Here is a 19359-nt window from a genome sequence, read left to right as displayed (position 1 = left end):
CAGTAAAAACTACTTTTAGCCGCTCCCTTATTCACAAGGGGTCACCACAGCAGGTAGCTCCACCTGTTTGATTTGCCGGATGTTTTAAATCTGACAAATCAAACAGGTGCCCTTCCTGACACAACTCCAGGCTGACTGTACATATATACCTCTCTGGGTCAAACTGAAGGTGGTTTGCTTGTTAATGTGTAAACCACTACACTGAGGCTGAACACTAAGGAAGGAGAAAAGGATTTGTATCAACTGGCTAGAAAGAGAGATCAAGCTTTGTGAGCGTTGATGGAGAAGTGTAGAGAAGGTCAAAAGGATTTTTGCAGATCCAGAGATATGATGGGGTTCCAAGAGAGGAACTTTGATACTGCATGAGGAAGTCATGAGTGGCAGAGAAGTCTGTGAGGGTGTAGTGTAGGTCATGCACGAGGACAGTGAGACAGTGGTAGGAGTGACCAGTGAGTTCAAGGTGGGGTTGGGATTCGGGGATCGGCTCTGAGATTGCTCAGCATAACCACAGTGTTTTGCGGTGTACATGACAATAAACTTCTTGAATCTAAAGGTAGATGAGTATAAATACCTGGGGTCAGCCATCCAAAGCAACAGACAGTGCACACGATGGAGTGGGCAGAGATGAGTGTCAGGCAGGGCTGGACTGGTAATCGGGCGTACCGGTGGGCCGACAGTCCTCGGGGCCGATGCTGTTGGATTTTTTTTTTCTTCCCTTTTTTTTCTAAGAAACCAGCCCACAATTTAGAGGGGGCGGTCCATTGGCCCATCTTCAATATAGACCGTGGATGGAACCAATATAGGATGAAAGCGGCTCCACCCTTTCTCTGTGGTGCACTGTAACTCCCGCTAGTATTTTTAGTGTTGCGTTAAAGGAGAGTTAACATAGAGAAACCCAAGCGCCAGAAAGGAGGTGCGGAGAAGTCAAATTGTTTTTTTATTTTTTTGCTACGTTATGTGTGGACAACAGTGGTTCATAGTGAATGACTCATAGGTCAGTGTTAACAAAACATCCTCTGAAAATGGTCAGGACTGAAAGCGAGTGGAAAAGGAGCCAAAGAAAAACTTTGAAAGGCCTTCAGAAAGCCTGGAGAACTCAAGACAACTTTAAAAATTACAAGGTCTGGCTGCTTGTAAACAAAATACAAAGAAATGATGAAGGCACAAGCAGCTGGGTTTCAACCTTCACAAATATGATTACCAAAAAAACTAACTATAAAATTGGACTAGTATTTTTATTATTATTATTATATAATTTTAATTATTTATCAAAAATATCGCATGTAAGTTAGTTCGCGCGATGCTCAGTTATCGCGAAAATTTACGTGATATGCAACTGGTGAACTGCTGACGCCATTTTGGCTTTACCCAGCAAGCATGAACGTTCGTTCCTAAGGATCCAAAATGGCGTCAGTTTTCTCGAAACGTAGAGCAACGTGAGAAAGCGAGAAATCATTCAGTCAGTAAAATCATGGCGTCCGCCAGTACGGGGAGCAGGGTGTCCTGCGGGAGGGATTTGAATTGTGTGCCTGAGATAGCCGATACGTTAGCCGCGGTCGCCAAACTTGGGTAAGATGGATGTTTGATTTTACGTGTATATTTTTTACATTTCTGTTTATTTTTAGCTGAAATGAACTGATGAGGGGGACGCGCTGCTTTGCTAGCATGCTGTCAGTGTATGTGTATGATGGTTGCTAAGCTAGCCGGTGAATGACCAGCACGTGCCCAGATCAGCGATGCTTGACTTTGGGGAAGTGTGTGGGATACAGGCGCAGGCTCCTCCCGGAGTGTGTTTGAGCTGCATGTCGGACTGTTTAGGAAACATGTTTGTGTGTCACTTCGTGTTGATTATAAATATTTTGAATGGTAACTGATGTGTTTGCCTTCCCTTCCAGGTTTGACTTCCTGTGCATGCCCCTCTTCCACCCGAGGTTCAGGAGGGAGTATGAGTTGGAGCCCGCAAAATCCCGAGCTGGAGCCCATACCCGCTCAGACCTGCTATTATGTGGCAGAGGTCAGTGTTTCTACCCCCTTTGTCTTCTGTAGTCTGAGGCGTTACTAGTTATTAACTCAGTAGTCTACACAAAATGAGTCGAAACCTCATTTGTTACTGTACAATAACTGTTGAATACCTGTTTAATACTTTTACTTCCACTGTTGTAACAAGATAATTTCTCAAACATGGGGTAAAGCATTTTCTCACTGTGCTTTACATAGCATTCAGATTGTCTTCAGTCTGCTTACTGTAGTTTTTCAAGTCACGTTCCAAATCTGTTCTCCTAACCTTCAACATATTAAGCTTATAATCTATGAAACTTAAAGTAATTTCTTTTTTATATATACACTGATCCTAAAGGGAGGGGGTCAGTATATATATGGTTGTGTTATGCTGAGCAGGGTATTTTGTTGGCATGGCTTGGGTCTACTGGTTCCCTTGGGGGGAGGGGGCGTCACTTTAAATTAGTGCCAAATGGTCCTGAGTGAACAAAAAACTTTTATTTTTGCATTAATATGACTAAAAACATTACCAGGCTTCACACAAGTTCTAAAAGTAGAAAACAAGTTTCCAGTTGAATCTATTAAAGCAAAAATACTGGATTTTGTCATTGTTGCATATCAGTCCATTGGCAGTCCATGCTAACATTTTGTGTTACCAAGTAATGCAATAAGGAAAGTGTTAAAAAATATAAATTCTAGTCATTTTCATGCTTTGAATTGAATACTGTCAACAGAGAGATCAGATTAAGGTAAATGATTACGTGTTTGATGCTTTTTGCTGTGTCTAGATTGGAATACTCTAATTGTTGGGAAGCTCTCTCCATGGATCGACGCAGATTCAGAAATCGAGACAGAACGCAGAAACTCAGAGGCTGTAAGTTCTTTGACTTGGACTTTCTTTGAGGGTGATGTTGCTTTTGGGGGTTCTTTGATCTCATGATATGAATGAGGTTATCATGCCACCCCTTTAATGCTTATCTTCTCTGTTTTCCCATGTTGCTCTCCAGGCCCTTACCCAGGAGCTAAACTTTTCCGCCTACTTGGGTCTGCCTGTCTTCATGATCCCTTTGAGGGGCCCTAGTAATGCCAATCTAGCCCGAGTGCTGCTAAACCACATCCACACTGGACATCACACCTCAAATGTAAGACACAATGCACCAGGAAACTCCACATGCACATGTAGGTTGCTTTTAGTCCTCATTTAACAGCTGCTGTCTTCTTTGTTAATTAGTTCTGGATACGAGTCCCGCTGATGGCGTCGGAAGACATGCGGGAAGATCTGATTGAGAATGAACCGGCCTCTTGTATTGATGACACAAGTGTGGATGAGAAGACCTGGATCTGGTTAGTTTCATGCCACTCCACTTCCCGTGGAGTGCCGTCTGCATGCTGAAACAGTTGCTATTGATTTCCTTTAAGATGGTGTCTCTCTTTGTTTACTTACCTCGTCTTTTTTAGGTGGAACTCATTCAGAACCCTTTGTGACTACAACAAGAGGATCTGTCTTGGTGAGAGAACACACTGTGAAGCAGCAACCCGGGGCATTAAGAAATAATTATGGTGCTGTCTGCTACTGAAAATGTGCTTTCTTTGTATTCCTGAAGCGATTGAAATTGGACCAGATATGCCATCAGACACTGTGATTGATAAATGGCTCGGAGAACCAATCAAAGCAGCCATTCTTCCCACCAGCATCTTCCTAACTAATAAGAAGGGATTCCCTGTCTTGTCAAAAGCCCATCAGAGAATAATCTTCCGTCTCTTCAAGGTATAAAATATTCGTAAATTGTTTGATTTAACAGCTCAATCGGCGGTCAATACAAAAGGTTTTTTTTTTTTGCTTTAATAAAATGATCTCCTTTCTTAGTTGGAGGCCCAGTTCATCTTCACAGGCACCAGTCGGCACACTGACAAGGACTTCCGATCCTACCTGCAGTACCTGGAGTACCTCAACCAGAACAGGCCTGCACCCAATGCCTACGAGCTCTTTGCTAAGGGTTATGAAGACTACCTGCAGTCACCTCTGCAGGTGAGGAAGTGCCCTTTCACGCTCATGTTTTTAATGCCTCTGTCTAAACTGGAACACCTGGAAAGAATATTGGATGAAGAGATTAGATTTTTATGGTCAAAAGTCACAGTCACTGTGACCTCAGTCAACAAGTAATGTGCTATTTCTGATAAAATTATACACACATGTCTAATAAGATAATTATTATGTGATGAAATACCCAAAAGGGCTACTCTGGTCAGATGCAAATAGAAACTGCAGTTTCACTGGTTAGCAGGAGTGTAAAACTGTGAAGCAGTTATTTTGTTTTGCTTTCTTTGTTTAGTCCAAAGAGGATGAAGCTCCAGCAACACTTACGAAGAACAGCTTTAATATTTGACCAATGCGTTTTGGCAGCCTGGATGATCCTGATGAAGGCCACAGGCCGAAACTCGTTGGTCAAGTATTAAAGCAACAAGTGCTGCTGAGCTTCACCCTCTTTAGACCCTTGTTCTTCTCCATGCACCTTGGAAGTAGATGAAGTTTTGCCAGAAACCTCTATACTTTTTCTTTTTTTTTAGCCCCTCATGGACAACTTGGAGTCTCAGACATATGAAGTGTTTGAGAAGGATCCTATTAAGTACTCACAGTACCAACAGGTAAGATCATCAGACACAGCTGGAAACCACCTGTCATTTATTAGTGGACCATCCTTGTGCTCTTATTTTGAAAATTTCAGTTGCCGGCTTGTGTTTTCTTAGTGAATGCCTCTTAATTATAATCTCATAATTGTTATTACTCATCCATCCATTTTCTTCCGCTTATCCAATTCAGGGTTGCGGGGAGGCTGGAGCCTATCCCAGCTGTCATGGGTAGAGAAGTGGGGTACGCCCTGGAAGGGCCATCAGTCTGTCGCAGGGCTAACGCGTAGAGACAGACAAGCACTCACATTCAGATTCAGGCAGTTTAGAATCACCAGTCAACTAACGTGCATGTCGTTAGACCAGTACCCAGGGAGAATATGCAAAATTTACAGACAGTCTCCAGTCGACCAGTGGGTTTGAACCCAGGACGTTCTTGCTGTGAAGCAGCAGTGCAAACGGCCACTCCACTGTGTTCCCCATAATCATTATCATTTAGTGTGCTCCGTATATGCAGAACTTGTACATACAAGACAGAATGTTACTTGTGTAGTGCTTGCAAAATACTGACATGTGAGTGTGTGTTTATTGTTTGTGTGTGCAGGCTGTATATAAATGTCTGCTGGACAGAGTTCCAGAGGAGCAGAAAGACACTAATGTTCAGTGAGTATCTGTATCCAAATTATTCTAGAAAGAATCACAAGTAAGCGTTGTGGAGCTGGAGCTGCTTCTAAGATAATGATTCATACCTTGATATAAAAAAACAAACAAACAAACTTAATATTCTGTATAAAATCTCACTAGTAGTAGAACAGGGTGACCCAGACTGACTGTTAAAACGTCAGTGCTAGCTACAAGAGCAGCAGCCTTGTGTAAAATAATGTCTGTTTTTTTTCTCAGGGTGTTGATGGTGTTGGGAGCAGGTAGGGGTCCTCTGGTCAATGCATCCCTGCGTGCTGCCAGACAGGCAGACAGGAAACTGAGGGTGTACGCTGTGGAGAAAAATCCCAATGCTGTAGTGACGTGAGTAAAATACTGCTTTGATATTTTAAAATTCACATTTGTATTGGAGAGGTGCACAAGCAAACGTATCAACACATGCAACAGACCAATTGTACCAGCTGAATGTGGCTGGATGAGTATAGATTTGATAAAAGCTTTAACCGTTGATTCTAGCTGAATGTATAGTAGGTTAGAGGGGAATGAAGTGAAGCCAGAAGCTTCAAATGCTTATTTTACTGATGTATGTTCTCTAGGCTAGAGAATTGGCGCTTTGAGGAGTGGGGCGATCAGGTGACAGTGGTGTCATGTGACATGCGGGAATGGGCCGCACCAGAGAAAGCTGACATCATTGTGAGCGAGCTGCTCGGATCATTTGGCGACAATGAACTCTCCCCAGAGTGCTTAGATGGAGCACAGCACTTTCTCAAAGGTATTTCAAGTTTTTAATAAAGAATTAATTGCACATGTAAACACTGTAGCTGCAGAGTCATTAAAGGCCACGTTTCTATGTTGCCACGCCAAGCGATGTTGAAGGCATTACTTTTAATGCTTCCTGACACATAATCACTTTCATTTTCCCCTTCCTTCATCTCATCACACCCTCAGATGATGGAGTGAGCATTCCCTGTTCCTACACGTCCTACCTGGCTCCTCTGTCGTCCTCCAAGCTTTACAACGAAGTACGAGGGTGCCGGGAACGAGACAAGGACCCGGAGTCCCATTTTGAGACTCCCTATGTTGTGCGTCTTCATAACTTCCACGAGTTGGCTGATCCGAAACCCTGCTTCACCTTCACACACCCCTCAGCAGGGTAGATAGAATCACTGAAAACACTAATAAGCTTGTACAACATTTACCTGAACACGATGCATTTTGAATGTGTTCACCTCCTCTCCCTCTCTACTCTTTCAGATATGAACAATAACCGGTATCAGTGCCTCAGATTCACAGTAGGTTGTAACTCAGTGCTCCATGGCTTTGCCGGCTACTTTGAGACCACACTCTACAAAGATGTCACACTCAGTAAGTCAAAAAAAAAAAAAAAAAAAAATTGCGCATTTTTCCTTTGACCTGTCGTGCTTTTTATCTTTGTTGTTTTATGGCAAGTTTTAGGCCTTGTCACTGTCCTTGGCTTGTGATTAGGGTAAATGGTAAAGATTATTATGCAAACTTGGACAAAAAGCAGACTAGCGTGCACTGCAAACTGTGTCGAAAGCAAGTTTCCACAAATGCAGGCAACACCACCAAACGTTTTAAGTGCGGAGTCGGCTGATCAAAGGAACTTTGATCAGCTGCCTTCTTACCGTAATTCCGTTTGTCCTATCGGAAAAATTCAAACAGTTCCTGAAAGCTCAGAAAATGCACTTCACAGCCATATAGGGGTATTACGGTGTCTGACCCTCATTGCAAACTCGGCTGTAACATTTCTCTCAAACGGCACTAGAGTTTAGAGAGACAGCTGAACAGCTGTGCCATACTTCACTGTCGCATCTGGTCCATTTCCCCCACCTGTATATGTAGCTGAGCCCTACTTGTGGTCAGAGTCTCTGAGTACATATAAAAACTCAACAACAGTGTGTTTCCGAGCCGTGTGGACCCAGATCCACACGGCTCGCTGTGAGAATCTTGATGTAGGAGCTGTTTTCTCTCTGTCGACATCCACCAGCAAAAAAGAAGTGTGCAGCTAGTTAACATTACAGCCCAGCAGGGCTTCATTAATGTTTCACAATGATGCGGTTGGTGGGTGTAGTTGTGCTGGAAGCAAATACTTCTAACATGAAATTGCTCGCAAGTTTTTGTTTTTGAGCAGCTGCATTAAGATTTCTGAGGTTTTCAGATGTAGTTTTAGAAGCTTTGAGCACCACAAAGTGCTATCCAGTTCCATCGTGTGCACAATGAATTATGAGTCATAAGTCTTAATGTCCTTGTTTAAATCCTTTGTGTTTGCAGGTATAAAACCAGATACACATTCACCTGGAATGTTCTCCTGGTTCCCCATCCTCTTCCCGCTTAAAGTAAGTTACAGTCAGTACTCGGTTAAATGTTAAAGTTGAAACATTGGTTAACATTGATAGATGATGAATGATGTTCCTCCCCGCCAACAGCAACCCATCTCCTTATCCCGGGATGACGATGTCACAGTGCGGTTCTGGCGCTGCAACAACGGGAAGAAGGTTTGGTATGAATGGGCTGTGACGGAGCCCTCCTGCTCTGCCATTCACAACCCCGCAGGCCGTTCTTACACCATCGGCCTGTGAAGGAGACGCATCGGCAGACTCGCACGTTTCTGTCAGACTTTGTGGCAGTTGAAGAACGGGTGTTGTGACACTCCTGTACACAGTTAAAACCTGGACTTATGGTGTAAGCCCTTAAAAAGTCAGTGGTGGTAGGCACTTTTGAGTTTAGGAAGAAGTTGATCAGATAAAAGCAAGTTTGAACCTTTTTTGTTCTGTTTTAATCTAGTGCTACATTCACCACTGTCACCTGAACACAAAGTGTACTGTTGCTGTGAGATCGTCTCAAAACTGTTACCACTGGGTCATCCTGCTATACTTTTTACTTTGTTTTCCTTGTTGTTTTGATTAAGAGTTGCAGAGATAGCACACGCAATTCTAATGGACTTGACGCCTTATCAAACACACATTCCATACCAATATTTGCATATTGAATCCTTCAGCACGGGAGGATCAGAGCAAGAAATGGCTTTTCAGGTTACACACCACGATGTTTGAGGCGGTCTCTTCATACCTTTAATCTGTTTAAACAATGTCAATAAAGGCAATGCTGTACTGTTCTCTACATGCTGTGCACTTTGTTTAGTACTTCAGTGTTTTGCAAGGTTTTGGAGTCGAATGTTAAAAAATGGCTAGAAGGTGTTTGGAGTATCAATGAAACTGAGCTGTAAGGAGGTCCTGAACATGTCGCCTTCAGGACTTGCTTGACCGCTAGTAACCTTTTATATTGAACGTACAAGTAGTAGCTGCACTGTTTGGATTTATTTTGGTCAAAGAAGAAATTGTCTCAAGTCCTCACTGTTGTACTGCGGTATGAAGATGGTTATTAGATGTCAAAATGTTTGATAGTGATACACTTACCTTTCTGCATCAGTTAATCAGTTCAACACTACAGTGCTGACAGCATAAGTATGAGTGGGTTGAAGTCTAGCACAGTTCCACAAAATCTCCGTCAGTTGAGTATTTCCATAACTTTGAGTCTGTGTGTGGGCAGCACGGTGGCGTGGTGGTTAGCCTTCTGCCTCCCAGCTGGAATAACATCTAGAAGGTCTGGGTTTGATTCCACCTTGCCAAACCTCGCTGTGTGGAGTTTGCATGTTCTCCCGGTGTCTGCGTGGGTTTCCTCCCACAGTCCAAAGACATGTGCTTACTGGGTGGGGTTAGGTCAATTGGTCACTCTAAATTGCTCATAGGTGTGAATGGTTGTCTGTCTCTATTTGTTGGCCCTGCAACAGACTGGCAACCTGTACAGGGTGTACCCTGCCTCTCGCCCTACGTCAGCTGGGATAGGCTTCACACACACACACACCCCCGTGACCCTGAACAGGAGAAGTGGATGGATGGATGGTCTTTACCTTGCCATATAAGCAACTTGAGGCAACTGTTGCGATTTAGCGCTGTATAAAGTGAATATTTGGGTGTGTTTATGGATATTAAAATTAATTTTGACATGCAAATTTACAAATGAGTATAATAATTTATAACATCTGACAAACTGATAACTGTCGTAGACTGTAGCTGACCAAAAACTGTGGATTTGAGTCACAAACTTATCAGCCCATGCAAGCTGTAAGCGACAAACAATGATGTTTCTCTATAATATATATATTCAGATGAGGGCCCCTGGGTGGTGAAGCCGGCGACCACATACATATGCCGCGGTGCAGACGGCGCAGGTTCGTGTCCCAGCCTGTTGCCAATTTGCCTGCGTGTCTTCCCCTGTATCTTTCCCCCATTTCCTGTCTCTCTCCACTGATGATAAAAGCTGCTGTGGCCAAAAAAAAAAAAATTTAGATGAGGCTGTGCTATTAGCAGTTAGGAGTGTAGTAAGTGGATGTTTTCTGCAAACAAATGCTTTATTTGGCTTCAGTCCCCAAGAGAGCCACAGAATGTGAACTCGTTATGCCATCTCCTTGGGCTGTAACAGTCCTGCACTGCTTTAACCGTGTTGTCATAAGTGAAATGCAAAACATAACTCTGCTGAACTTTTGGACATTGTAATGACAAGATAAAACTGATCTCAAATAAACCAGAGTTTTCCCCTATATGTTTGGGAGATCTGTTTCAAGGGCAGGGTCAGGCTGCCCAAGAAATCCATATTATGAAATCCATAATAGTGTTGAATAACGTGAGCGTGGGAACACAGTGAGCCCACATTGCCTAACTATTGTAAACTCGAGTCAGGGAAGTAAAGAAAACTCACTGCTTGCGTTACCCCAGAAAGAATACTGCTGGTGCACCTGCAGAGGCCCTGTGCCAGCTTTCAGATCTATTCCAAGGAGCCTGAAAGAAAAAAAAGCCCACAGAGGGACCAAACAAGCAAATGCACTGTTGCTCCCTCTGTTAGTTACCTCTTTTCATTCTTTTGGCTCCTATTTTTTCAATTGAAGACTTCAATGTGAAGTCGAGAACGAATATAAGCATAAATGCAGCATCAATGTGGTGCTGTTCAATTGAAGATGCTGAATCCATTTTTTTAATCACATTTTTATGCAAATTTAAATGGTTATTTAGACTTTTGTCTGCAAAGCATCTATGCCTAAATGAACCCCTAATTTGTTGTGTCTGTGTTTTCTTCACTTAGGAAACACAATCAGATTTTGTGAGTCCTAAGGGGGCGGGCTCATTACTGGAGTGATCACAGCCATATGTGTGATTATCCCCAAGTCAGGAGGGGACTGCTCCTTTGCCAGCTCCCTCTCTGGGGGGCTGGTTGGTTGAGGACAAGTGTTTTCTTTTTGTATTTTGTATTAATATCTGACCAAGACTAAAGCCAGTTCGGAAGATTAAAAACATTTGGTTTGCACAACTGCAAAAGAACCTCGCCACACTGGCTGGCATTGCTAAAAAAATAGCTGTCAAAATAATCTTTTAAAGGACCTGTAAACCCCACAGTACTCTGCAGAAAGGCTTTAACAAATTTGTTTTAGTTCTGGCAAGATAAGTGGAGGCAAGATCAGCCGCAATCCTGGCAGACTAGTTGATTTCTTCTGCCCACCCACTGGGAAAATCTCATGGTGTGAGCTATTTAAGGTCTTTCAGCCTACATGCAGTTGCAGCAGCCTCTGCAGGCCACTTTGCAACCCTCCTGCATCCCAGCTTTGGTCAGCTCATCTTCATGCTCTTCGGTCTCCTCTGTTCTGTGACGGGTCCATGTGGAACTGTCCATGCATTTGCATGGGAGTGGACTCAGAACAGAGTTACACTGTCAAACAAATGTTTCTCTGTATTATTATTATTATAGGGTCTTTACCTTACAGTTTACACTGATCAGGCATAACATTATGACCACTGACAGGTGAAGTGAATAACACCCACTAAGTGGGTGGGATATTTTAGGGATCAAGTGAACATTTTGTCCTCAAAGTAGAAGCAGGAAAAATGGGTAAACGTGAGGATTTGAGTGAGTTTGACAAGAGTCAGACTGTGATGGCTAGATGACTGGGTCAGTGCATCTCCAAAACTGCAGATCTTGTGGGGTCAGTCGGTCTGCAGTGGTCAGTATCTATCAAAGGTGGTCCAAGGAAGGAACAGTGGTAAACCAGTGACAGGGTCATGTGTGGCCAAGGCTCACTGATGCATGTGGGGAGTGAAGAAGCCCGTGTGGTCCAATCCAGCAGATGAGCTACTGTAGCTCAAATTACTGAAAAAGTTCATGCTCGTTCTGATAGAAAAGTGTCAGAATACACAGTGAATCGCAGTTTGTTGCGTATGGGTCTGCATAACCACAGACCAGTCAGGGCACTCATGCTGACCCCTGTCCACCACCAAAAATGCCAACAATGAGCATGTGAGCATCAGAACTGGACCATGGAGCAATGAAAGAAGGTGGCCTGGTCTGATGAATCACATTTTTTTTTACATCATGTGGACGGTCGGTGTGTGTGTTGCTTACCTGGGGAACACCTGGCACCAGGATGCACTATGGGAAGAAGGCAAGCCGACAGAGGCAGTGTGATGCTTTGGGCAATGTTCTGCTGGGAAACTTTGGGTCCTGCCATCCATGTGGCTTTTGCTTTGACATGTACCACTTACCTAAGCATTGCTGTACACCCTTTCATGGAGAAGGTATTCCCTGATGGCTGTGGCCTCTTTCAGCAGGATAATGCTCCCTGCCACAAAGCAAAAATGGTTCAGGAATGGTTTGATGAGCACAACAACGAGTTTGAGGTGTTGACTTGGTTTCCAGATTCCACAGATCGCAATCCAATAGAGAATCTGTGGGATGTGCTGGAAAAACAAGTCTGATCTGTGGAGGCCTCACCTCACAGCTTACAGGATCTGTTTATTATGATGCAGAAAAGATGGCATGACATCACTGTCATGCATTTAATGTGCTGATTAAAAATTCCCTTGTTTTCCCTCTCCTTTTATTTTTACTGCACATTGCACAGGTTCTTGCATCTGTGGATTGTAGTGTTGGTTAGCTACTCTACCAGTCATGCTGCGATTCCTCTCACTTTCTATAATTACATCCTGGAGCCTCTCTTCCACTGCTGCCTTCCCCACAGGTGCCGGCCTCTGCCTGCTGCCTGCTGGCTGCGTGTGCTTGTGTGAGTCCTTAAATACAACTGAAGATTATTGCACCGCATCAGTGCATTAACAGATGCAGATAATGGGAGCAGCATGGTGATATCATCTACAATGGGTCATTTCAGGCATGGTGATTATAAGCTTATTTTCACAAGAGCTGTCTTCTCTCCATTGTTTTAAGCCATCAGTGGATGACTCTCAGCAAAGGTGCACCGAACATCAGATAAGCCGATTTAAGAATGTCGTTTGCAACTTATGCAGCAGTGATTTATGTCAAATCATCTTAAACCTTTGCCACCTGCTTTGACATTTCCCCCTTGTTTGATGGCAGCTATGGGCCAGAAAAGCAAACAGCAAACTCTGCATGTGCAAAAAATGTCTTCTCACACCTGATAATTATTCGCATGACCCCCGCATAACCAGCAGGAAAATCACATGCATCAGTTCTACATCAAAATGATCTTTTAAAAGGACGTCTCATACAAAAGTCAGTCTACAAGCAAGTCGTACAACCCACAGCCATCTTGGATTGAGTTCCACTCTATATATTCATGAATATATAGAGAGCCACAACTTTAGTCGTTAGTTAAATCCAATCTAAAAACTCTTTCATATGTTTTTGCGACTTTTCCCAAAAATAAGTTTCAATTGTTTTTTTCTCCCATAGTTTATATTCTTCCTATACATGGAACATGTTTCCTGATTTGGCTGCTGATTTGCTCTTTGCAGGCAGGGGCAGAAATCAGGATGATTCCTAACTGAGTGAAGTCACCTGCAAGAATCTGCAAGCCAGCCATAATTTGAGCTGCTAGAGTCCTCTAAATCCTCAGGAAAGGTGCCTCGGTGCTTCCTTTATCACATTCTGTAAAAGGAAAACAGAGAGTTCATCCAAGAGTTCACAGGAACTTAAACACGATCAGTGTAACTACCAGGAGTCAGTGGTCTGTATACCAAAAGGATTCTAGAGTCAAATGTGAGGCCATCTGTCTGACAGCTGAAGCTTGGCTGTGGTCCTGCAACAGGTCAGCAAGCACAGCAGCAATAATGTGAGAGACTGATAAAGTCATACAGAATAATAAAAGTGCTTCTAGTTATTGCTGCCAAAGGAGGTTCTACAAGCTATTAGCTAATAAAAAGAGTTATTAATTAATAATTGGAAGCATTAATTACTAAACAATTTTTCCACACAATTTGTCAGAATTCAGATAGCGTTCTCGCCGCCGGCTCGTTCCATCACATCCTCATCAGTTTGAAATCCTGCTGTGCTGGCAGGGATCCCTGTTTGGAATCTGTCTTGACTTGTGACTCTCTGGTCCTAAAAACGTCAACCGGAAGGCCGAGAAAGAGCACGGTGTCGAGCTTCAGTGAGACTCTCAGCGGCCCACAGGTGCTGCGCTGATAAGCTGAATTGTTGAATCAGACAAAATTATGAAGTTATAATTAATGCTAAAAAGGCTTAAGGCAAAACACACACTCACAATCATCTGCAGCTGAATGTAAATTGGATTTTTTTTCTTCTTCTTCTTCTACTCACAAAATGCCTGTTTTCATTTGTGTCCTAAGATATAATAATAAAGTATATGTGTTGTTTTTAAGGATTTCTGAATGTCCGTTAACCTGGTTCTACTGTAAATTCTTATTTATTGGTTGGCTTGTAGCTTTTAAAAGCTGAAGTAGCATCCATCCCAATGTGTCTGAGTTACAAATTCCCTGTTTAACTGGTAAAAAAAAATATGAAGCATTATTTAGATATAAAGAAAAATGCTTTGTTGCTCCTTTCTTCCTCCCCTCGAGTCATCTTATAAAACATCCTTAAATTTGAACGTCACTTTGTAAATAATTTTAACGCCTGACGCCAAAATAGGGAGCTACTGTTTTTGAAGCTACCACCATTCTGCAGTCCCCTTGTTTTTCACAGGATTTATGATCCTAGCATGAAAGAGGGATTACAGTCCCTCATAGCTCTTCATCCCACTTATAATCCACATCTTTGCACTGCCCAATCCAGCAAACTAACTCATTCATGTTAATGCCCCTTAATGCTTTGTGTGGGATGAAAGACTAATTTGGCTCTTTTGTCCAGAGTTATTGTGAGCTGGCTTTGATTAATACTTATTTGGGAGACTGTTGAGGCTTTGATGGTTAACAGGAAAATTATAGTATTATTATATCTGACATCAGTGAAGTCTTTGCTGGGATTTTGCTAAAATGAGGAATCTCTATGTTTCTCTAACTTTCATAGGCTATTGTGGTAAAAAGCAAAAGGCAGCCTGCTAATTTTATATATATACTTTTTTTTCTACAGCGTTTACAGAGCAGTTCTTACAGAGCTGTCTATTAGATGTAATAAAAACTTCATTAGACCTCTGCATCTCTAATCAAATGGCAGCACAACTGTTCAGTTGTATCTGCTGCCCTCTGCTGGCCCTAGATGTCGTGACAGTGCTGGTCCATGTCTCATGTGTGGTTCAAAAAGCATGTCAAGAGTGGCTCCAGGATATCTGAGTTCATAATTACTGTGGAATTTGAAATAATTGCTCATTACGGCAGGATAGTGTTTGTAAAGCCCTTGACTTGATTATTCACTGTTATTTATGGTTATTTAAGTATATAGGCTTCAAACTTTTTTTTTTCTCCTCTCTACTTCTAATGTTTCTTTGAAATATTTGAGTATTGTCATGGATTATGTCGATCTCTGTGGATCTTCCCACTTTGGAGGGGTCAGTGGCTCCTTTTCACCTTGTCGCAGATGGTCTGCCCCCCCCCTCCATGTCCTGCTTGTGTTGCTGTGCTTTGATTAATATTTTTGGAGTAAATCAACAGTTTTACCTCTGAATTGAAAATGTGTACACGGGTGTCTGGGTGTGTTTGTATGTATGGCTGGACCTGGGTCTGGGCCTTGTGCCTTGCCTCCTGGCCGCTCCTTGCTGGTTGCCTCCCCCCCCCCTACCCCCCTGGGATGGGGGTGCCTGGGGTTCCTGGGTGGGGCTGGGTGTTCTGGCGTGGGTGCTGGCCTGCCCCCCTTGGGGGTGCGGTGCGGGGCTGCGGTGGCTTCTTCGGCGTGGGGGGGGGCTCTGTGGAGGGTCGGGCGGTCCTTGGGTGCCGTGGGCCCGGGCGCCCTGCCGCCGGCCAGTGCAGGGGCTGGCCGCTGGGGGGGCTGGCTTCTCATCGCCTTGGGTTCCCTGGAGCCCTCGCTCCTCGACTGGGGGGGCTCCGTCTGAGACCACCCTCTCCCGGCTGCTGGGGTAGGTGTGCGGTTGTCTTTGGACTGAGTGGCCGGGGGTCTTCCTGGCTCTTGGTGGGCTGCTGGTGGCCTGGGTTTCCGGGGGCTTTCCGTACCTGCCTCTGGCTTCTGATGGGTGGAGCTGCAGCGTTTTGCCCTCATTGGTAAGTACGTTCCATGACACAGACACAAACATGACACAGACAAACGCCCACTCAATCACAACTCAACAAAATTGTTGGTGTGCGTAACATGCTTTGTTAGTTTTGTTTTTCACACACAAATTTTTTTTGCAAGTATTGATAGTATTTTTTTATATGTTAAAGTGATGAACTATCTGATTAATAGACTTGTGCTCTTTCCCCTTTTTTTTTTTTTTTTGCTCCCTTTCTCTCTCCCCTTTTTCTTCTCTTTATTCTCCTCTTCTTCAGCCTGTCAGCTCTGGCTGTTACATAGTATGTGGAAAAATAACTCAGATAAATAAAATAAATGATTAAAACATCAACAAGAAGAGCCTATTGAGAACCTATAGAGCTCATCTTGAAATAGCAAATATGTTTGGCACAACAACGCATTCAGATCACAGTTCTGCTTGCAAGATCTACCAGACATGACAGGCTTAAAAAAAAAAAAAAAAAAAAAAAATATTTTTCCACGATTATTTTGTTATTTTGGATCCTGTTGGTTTTGCAAAGAAATGAAAAATGAATGAAAATGAGAAACTAAATACACATTTATTTATTTATTTTTTAAATCAAAGAGGAAAACCTGAAACATTTCCCTCCTCTTGTAAGATGACCTCACTTCAACCTGGGCTGCTTTGTTTTTATTTTCTTTATTTTCAGAATCAGAATCGAATCAGAAGGTTTTTATTGCCATATGGGTGAACAGGTTCACAGCATTAGGAAATTTTCTGAACTATTCCTCTTAAAGTAGGTCCACATGTTAAGCAAACACCATCTGCGCTGTTCCCATGATGTCTTTGGTTCTGCTTTCAGGCTGTTTTGCTGCTGCAAGGGAAGGCCATCTACCATGCCTGCTGGCCATGATTCACAGCACTCCCATTGCAGCCTTACTGTTTACTGAGAAGCCTGACACTTACATTTTTTTTTTTTTTTTTTCCTGTGATCTCTGTGCAGCCAAACATTCAGATGGGTGAATTTCCTCTGGTGTTGTGCATCAGTGACATTTACATAAACTACGTCGGTTGCAGGAACTCCTTCTACAGCATCACTGTCACAGATTGTGCTGTTCATAAGAGAGCCTTGCATGTATCTACCCACTGAGGTATAGAAACTCATAAAACAATTCAAAACAGAACCTATACTACTCATTTTTCAGCTCTGCATTTTTATTATTTGACTCTATAAGAGTAGTTTTGTATGATTCACAGTTAAACAGTCAATAATTATCATATAGTGGGCGCTTGGTCCAGCCCTGTAGTTCATTCATTCTCTGAAACCAGCTGTTTTACCTCCCTTCTCCCTCCCCTTAAGCCAACTTGTTTATATAAATAATATATCTTTAGGTCCACTTGAGTTTTTTTGTAGAAAGTTTGCTTTAATGGCATGTTTACAACACCAGTTTATTAATACACTATTTATTTTTCATGAGCACTACACACTCCTTACACATTAGTATAAATTTTGCATCTTTATATTGTTTTGATGTAGAACTGTTTCTGAAATTGTATGAGGTTTCACATCCTCCAGGTTGTGAAACCTCATACAAGCCCAAAACAGCCACTGATTTGTCTGCTGTCCCTTTACTCTGGGTACGGCAACATTATTGTGGCTGTTTTGTTTTACAGTCTGATGGTAGCACTGTAAGGGGCAGAATTAGAGAGCGCCGTCGTTTAATTTTTGTTATTTCACCTCTGAGACACTCGAAAGCACATTCGCGTGCACTGCATTGTGGTGATGTGTCAAACTAAAGGGGTTAAGAGGTTAAAGCAAATGTTAGTATATTAAATGTGTTTTTCCTCACAGTTGTTTCCAGGAAAAAAAATACTTATCTGTTGCAACAGCTCTGTTTGGTGGTATGCCCACTAATGCAGGAGAACCAGGAGCCTCAGAAGGAAGATGAAGACAGGGAGGCTGAATAAAGCCCATTAGCAAACATGTGCATAAACAACTTTCCCTCTACACTCTCCAAAAATGTAGCGTTGGCAGTGGTGTGAATTTCACGTCCCTTGGCAAAATTTGAATTATGAACATATTTGCAGCCTATTAGAATCTGTAATTTCCTGATGTCTTCATAAAGTCTCTGTTAAGTGTGGCATACACTGCGGACTATTAGTATGGCGCTGCCTGCTGCACATTCTCATCAATGTTTCATCCACCTGTTCAAACGCCTGACGCAGAGCAGGTGGAGTCCACCCACAATGACTGATCCAATTGCGGAAGTAGTGAAAAGGTACGATAAGCTAAGGTGGGTCAAATGTCACGTCAACGAAACTAAGAAGGAAAACTACTTCTGCCTTCACAATAAAAGCCTGCTATACTCTTTTTTTTTTTTTTTTTTTTTTTTTTTTTGTTTCCAGAGGTTGGCATGTTTTATTATGCATATGTTGCTAAGCTTGATTGTCTTTTGTCCAAAACCACTACAGCTTTTTGGTGATCTGCATCTGTGGAAGTCGAGCCATACATGTCATAGCTGGTAGTCTGGTCCTTTTGCTCTTCAGGGTATTTTGTGTTATAAACCGGCTGTTTGCTGAAGCCTGCATGTTATAAACACAATCCTGTTTGTCGTTTGTAACCTTATAAATTTTAGGGAACTTTTGGTCTGTGACATATTATAGGGAATTGAGTGGTGATAATGAGAGTGCACGTATTCTTGAGGTGATTTTATTGTTTACTCCTGTGATTTTGAAAGGTGAAAGTCTCTATTACACGCACGTGTGTGAATTTGTGATTAAATAATTGTGTTTCTGAAACAGTTGTAAGGAACCCTTCATGAAAAGGGCCCATTTTATTACTGAGAAGAGTATAAAAAATCTATGTATTCATTTGCATTTCTAGTTCTATTTATTTTGCTTCATTTTTATTGTAAAAAATGAAATCATTTTCAATTTGACCTTTATTTTGAAGTTGGGGCAGGAAACTGAGTGCTAACCTCTGCTCACGCTAACTAGATGGAGACAGTAATTGGGTTTCCAGTCAACTGAGTGCCGACGTGTGTTGGTGGGGCGTCGGTTGAACGGCTGTACTTTTCACAAACTGGCAGCTCTGTTAACTGTAGAGGTATGTTATTACTTTGCAGTTTTAAACCACCTCCGTAAACGGACTGTCATGCTAACACAGCTAGCTCAGGAGCTGTTTCCTCCATGGCAGGCTTGACCAGCTTCTGCAAGGTTAGCTCGGTTCGGTCAGTGGGCTAGCCTCTGGCTCATTTCATTACCGAAAGCGAGAGTCATGCTGATTTGTTAGTTAACCCGTTAATTTAATGTGTTTTAGTAGGTCAGATGAATTAAAATGTAGGTATATGGCAGTAACTTTATGGTTATTTGTGTTCCATCAGCCTGTCACCAGAAAAAAAAAAGTGTTTGTGGTTTAAATTGGTTTGTAATTGTTCCATCTTGAGTTGTGTGTGTGTTTTCTGGATGCATGCTGCAGTGTAGTGACAGCTGGAAGTGTTACAGCAAATTAAATCCAAAGTAGTGTGGTTGAAACTGTTTTCTCTTAATATGTAATATTTCCTTCACACGACACTGCCATACCAACACATCTTTCATTCATTCCC

General features: G+C 42.6%; 1 protein-coding gene across 1 annotated transcript; it reads left to right on the top strand.

Moving 5' to 3' along the window:
• Positions 1–1419: 1419 nt before the first annotated feature.
• On the top strand, positions 1420–8427 carry LOC115795699 (protein arginine N-methyltransferase 5-like). Its single transcript, XM_030751731.1, has 16 exons — positions 1420–1569; positions 1896–2014; positions 2787–2872; positions 3006–3140; positions 3230–3342; positions 3457–3506; positions 3603–3766; positions 3866–4027; positions 4567–4644; positions 5231–5289; positions 5527–5649; positions 5883–6058; positions 6235–6438; positions 6541–6651; positions 7579–7643; positions 7734–8427. Exons 1-16 carry the CDS (start codon positions 1472–1474, stop codon positions 7884–7886), a joined length of 1896 nt encoding a protein of 631 aa, XP_030607591.1. The 5' UTR covers positions 1420–1471; the 3' UTR covers positions 7887–8427.
• Positions 8428–19359: the final 10932 nt, after the last annotated feature.

This window comes from Archocentrus centrarchus, chromosome 17, assembly GCF_007364275.1.
Source record: "Archocentrus centrarchus isolate MPI-CPG fArcCen1 chromosome 17, fArcCen1, whole genome shotgun sequence".
Taxonomy (NCBI): domain Eukaryota; kingdom Metazoa; phylum Chordata; class Actinopteri; order Cichliformes; family Cichlidae; genus Archocentrus; species Archocentrus centrarchus.
The sequence above is the reverse complement of the archived record's forward strand: the minus strand, read 5'-3'. Positions and strand labels throughout refer to the sequence as shown.

Coding starts and splice junctions, on each gene's coding strand:
- LOC115795699 (XM_030751731.1), top strand. CDS start 1,472: ATGGCGTCCGCCAGTACGGGGAGCAGGGTGTCCTGCGGGAGGGATTTG. Junction 2,015..2,786: donor CCTGCTATTATGTGGCAGAG/GTCAGTGTTTCT, acceptor TGCTGTGTCTAG/ATTGGAATACTCTAATTGTT. Junction 2,873..3,005: donor AACGCAGAAACTCAGAGGCT/GTAAGTTCTTTG, acceptor GTTGCTCTCCAG/GCCCTTACCCAGGAGCTAAA.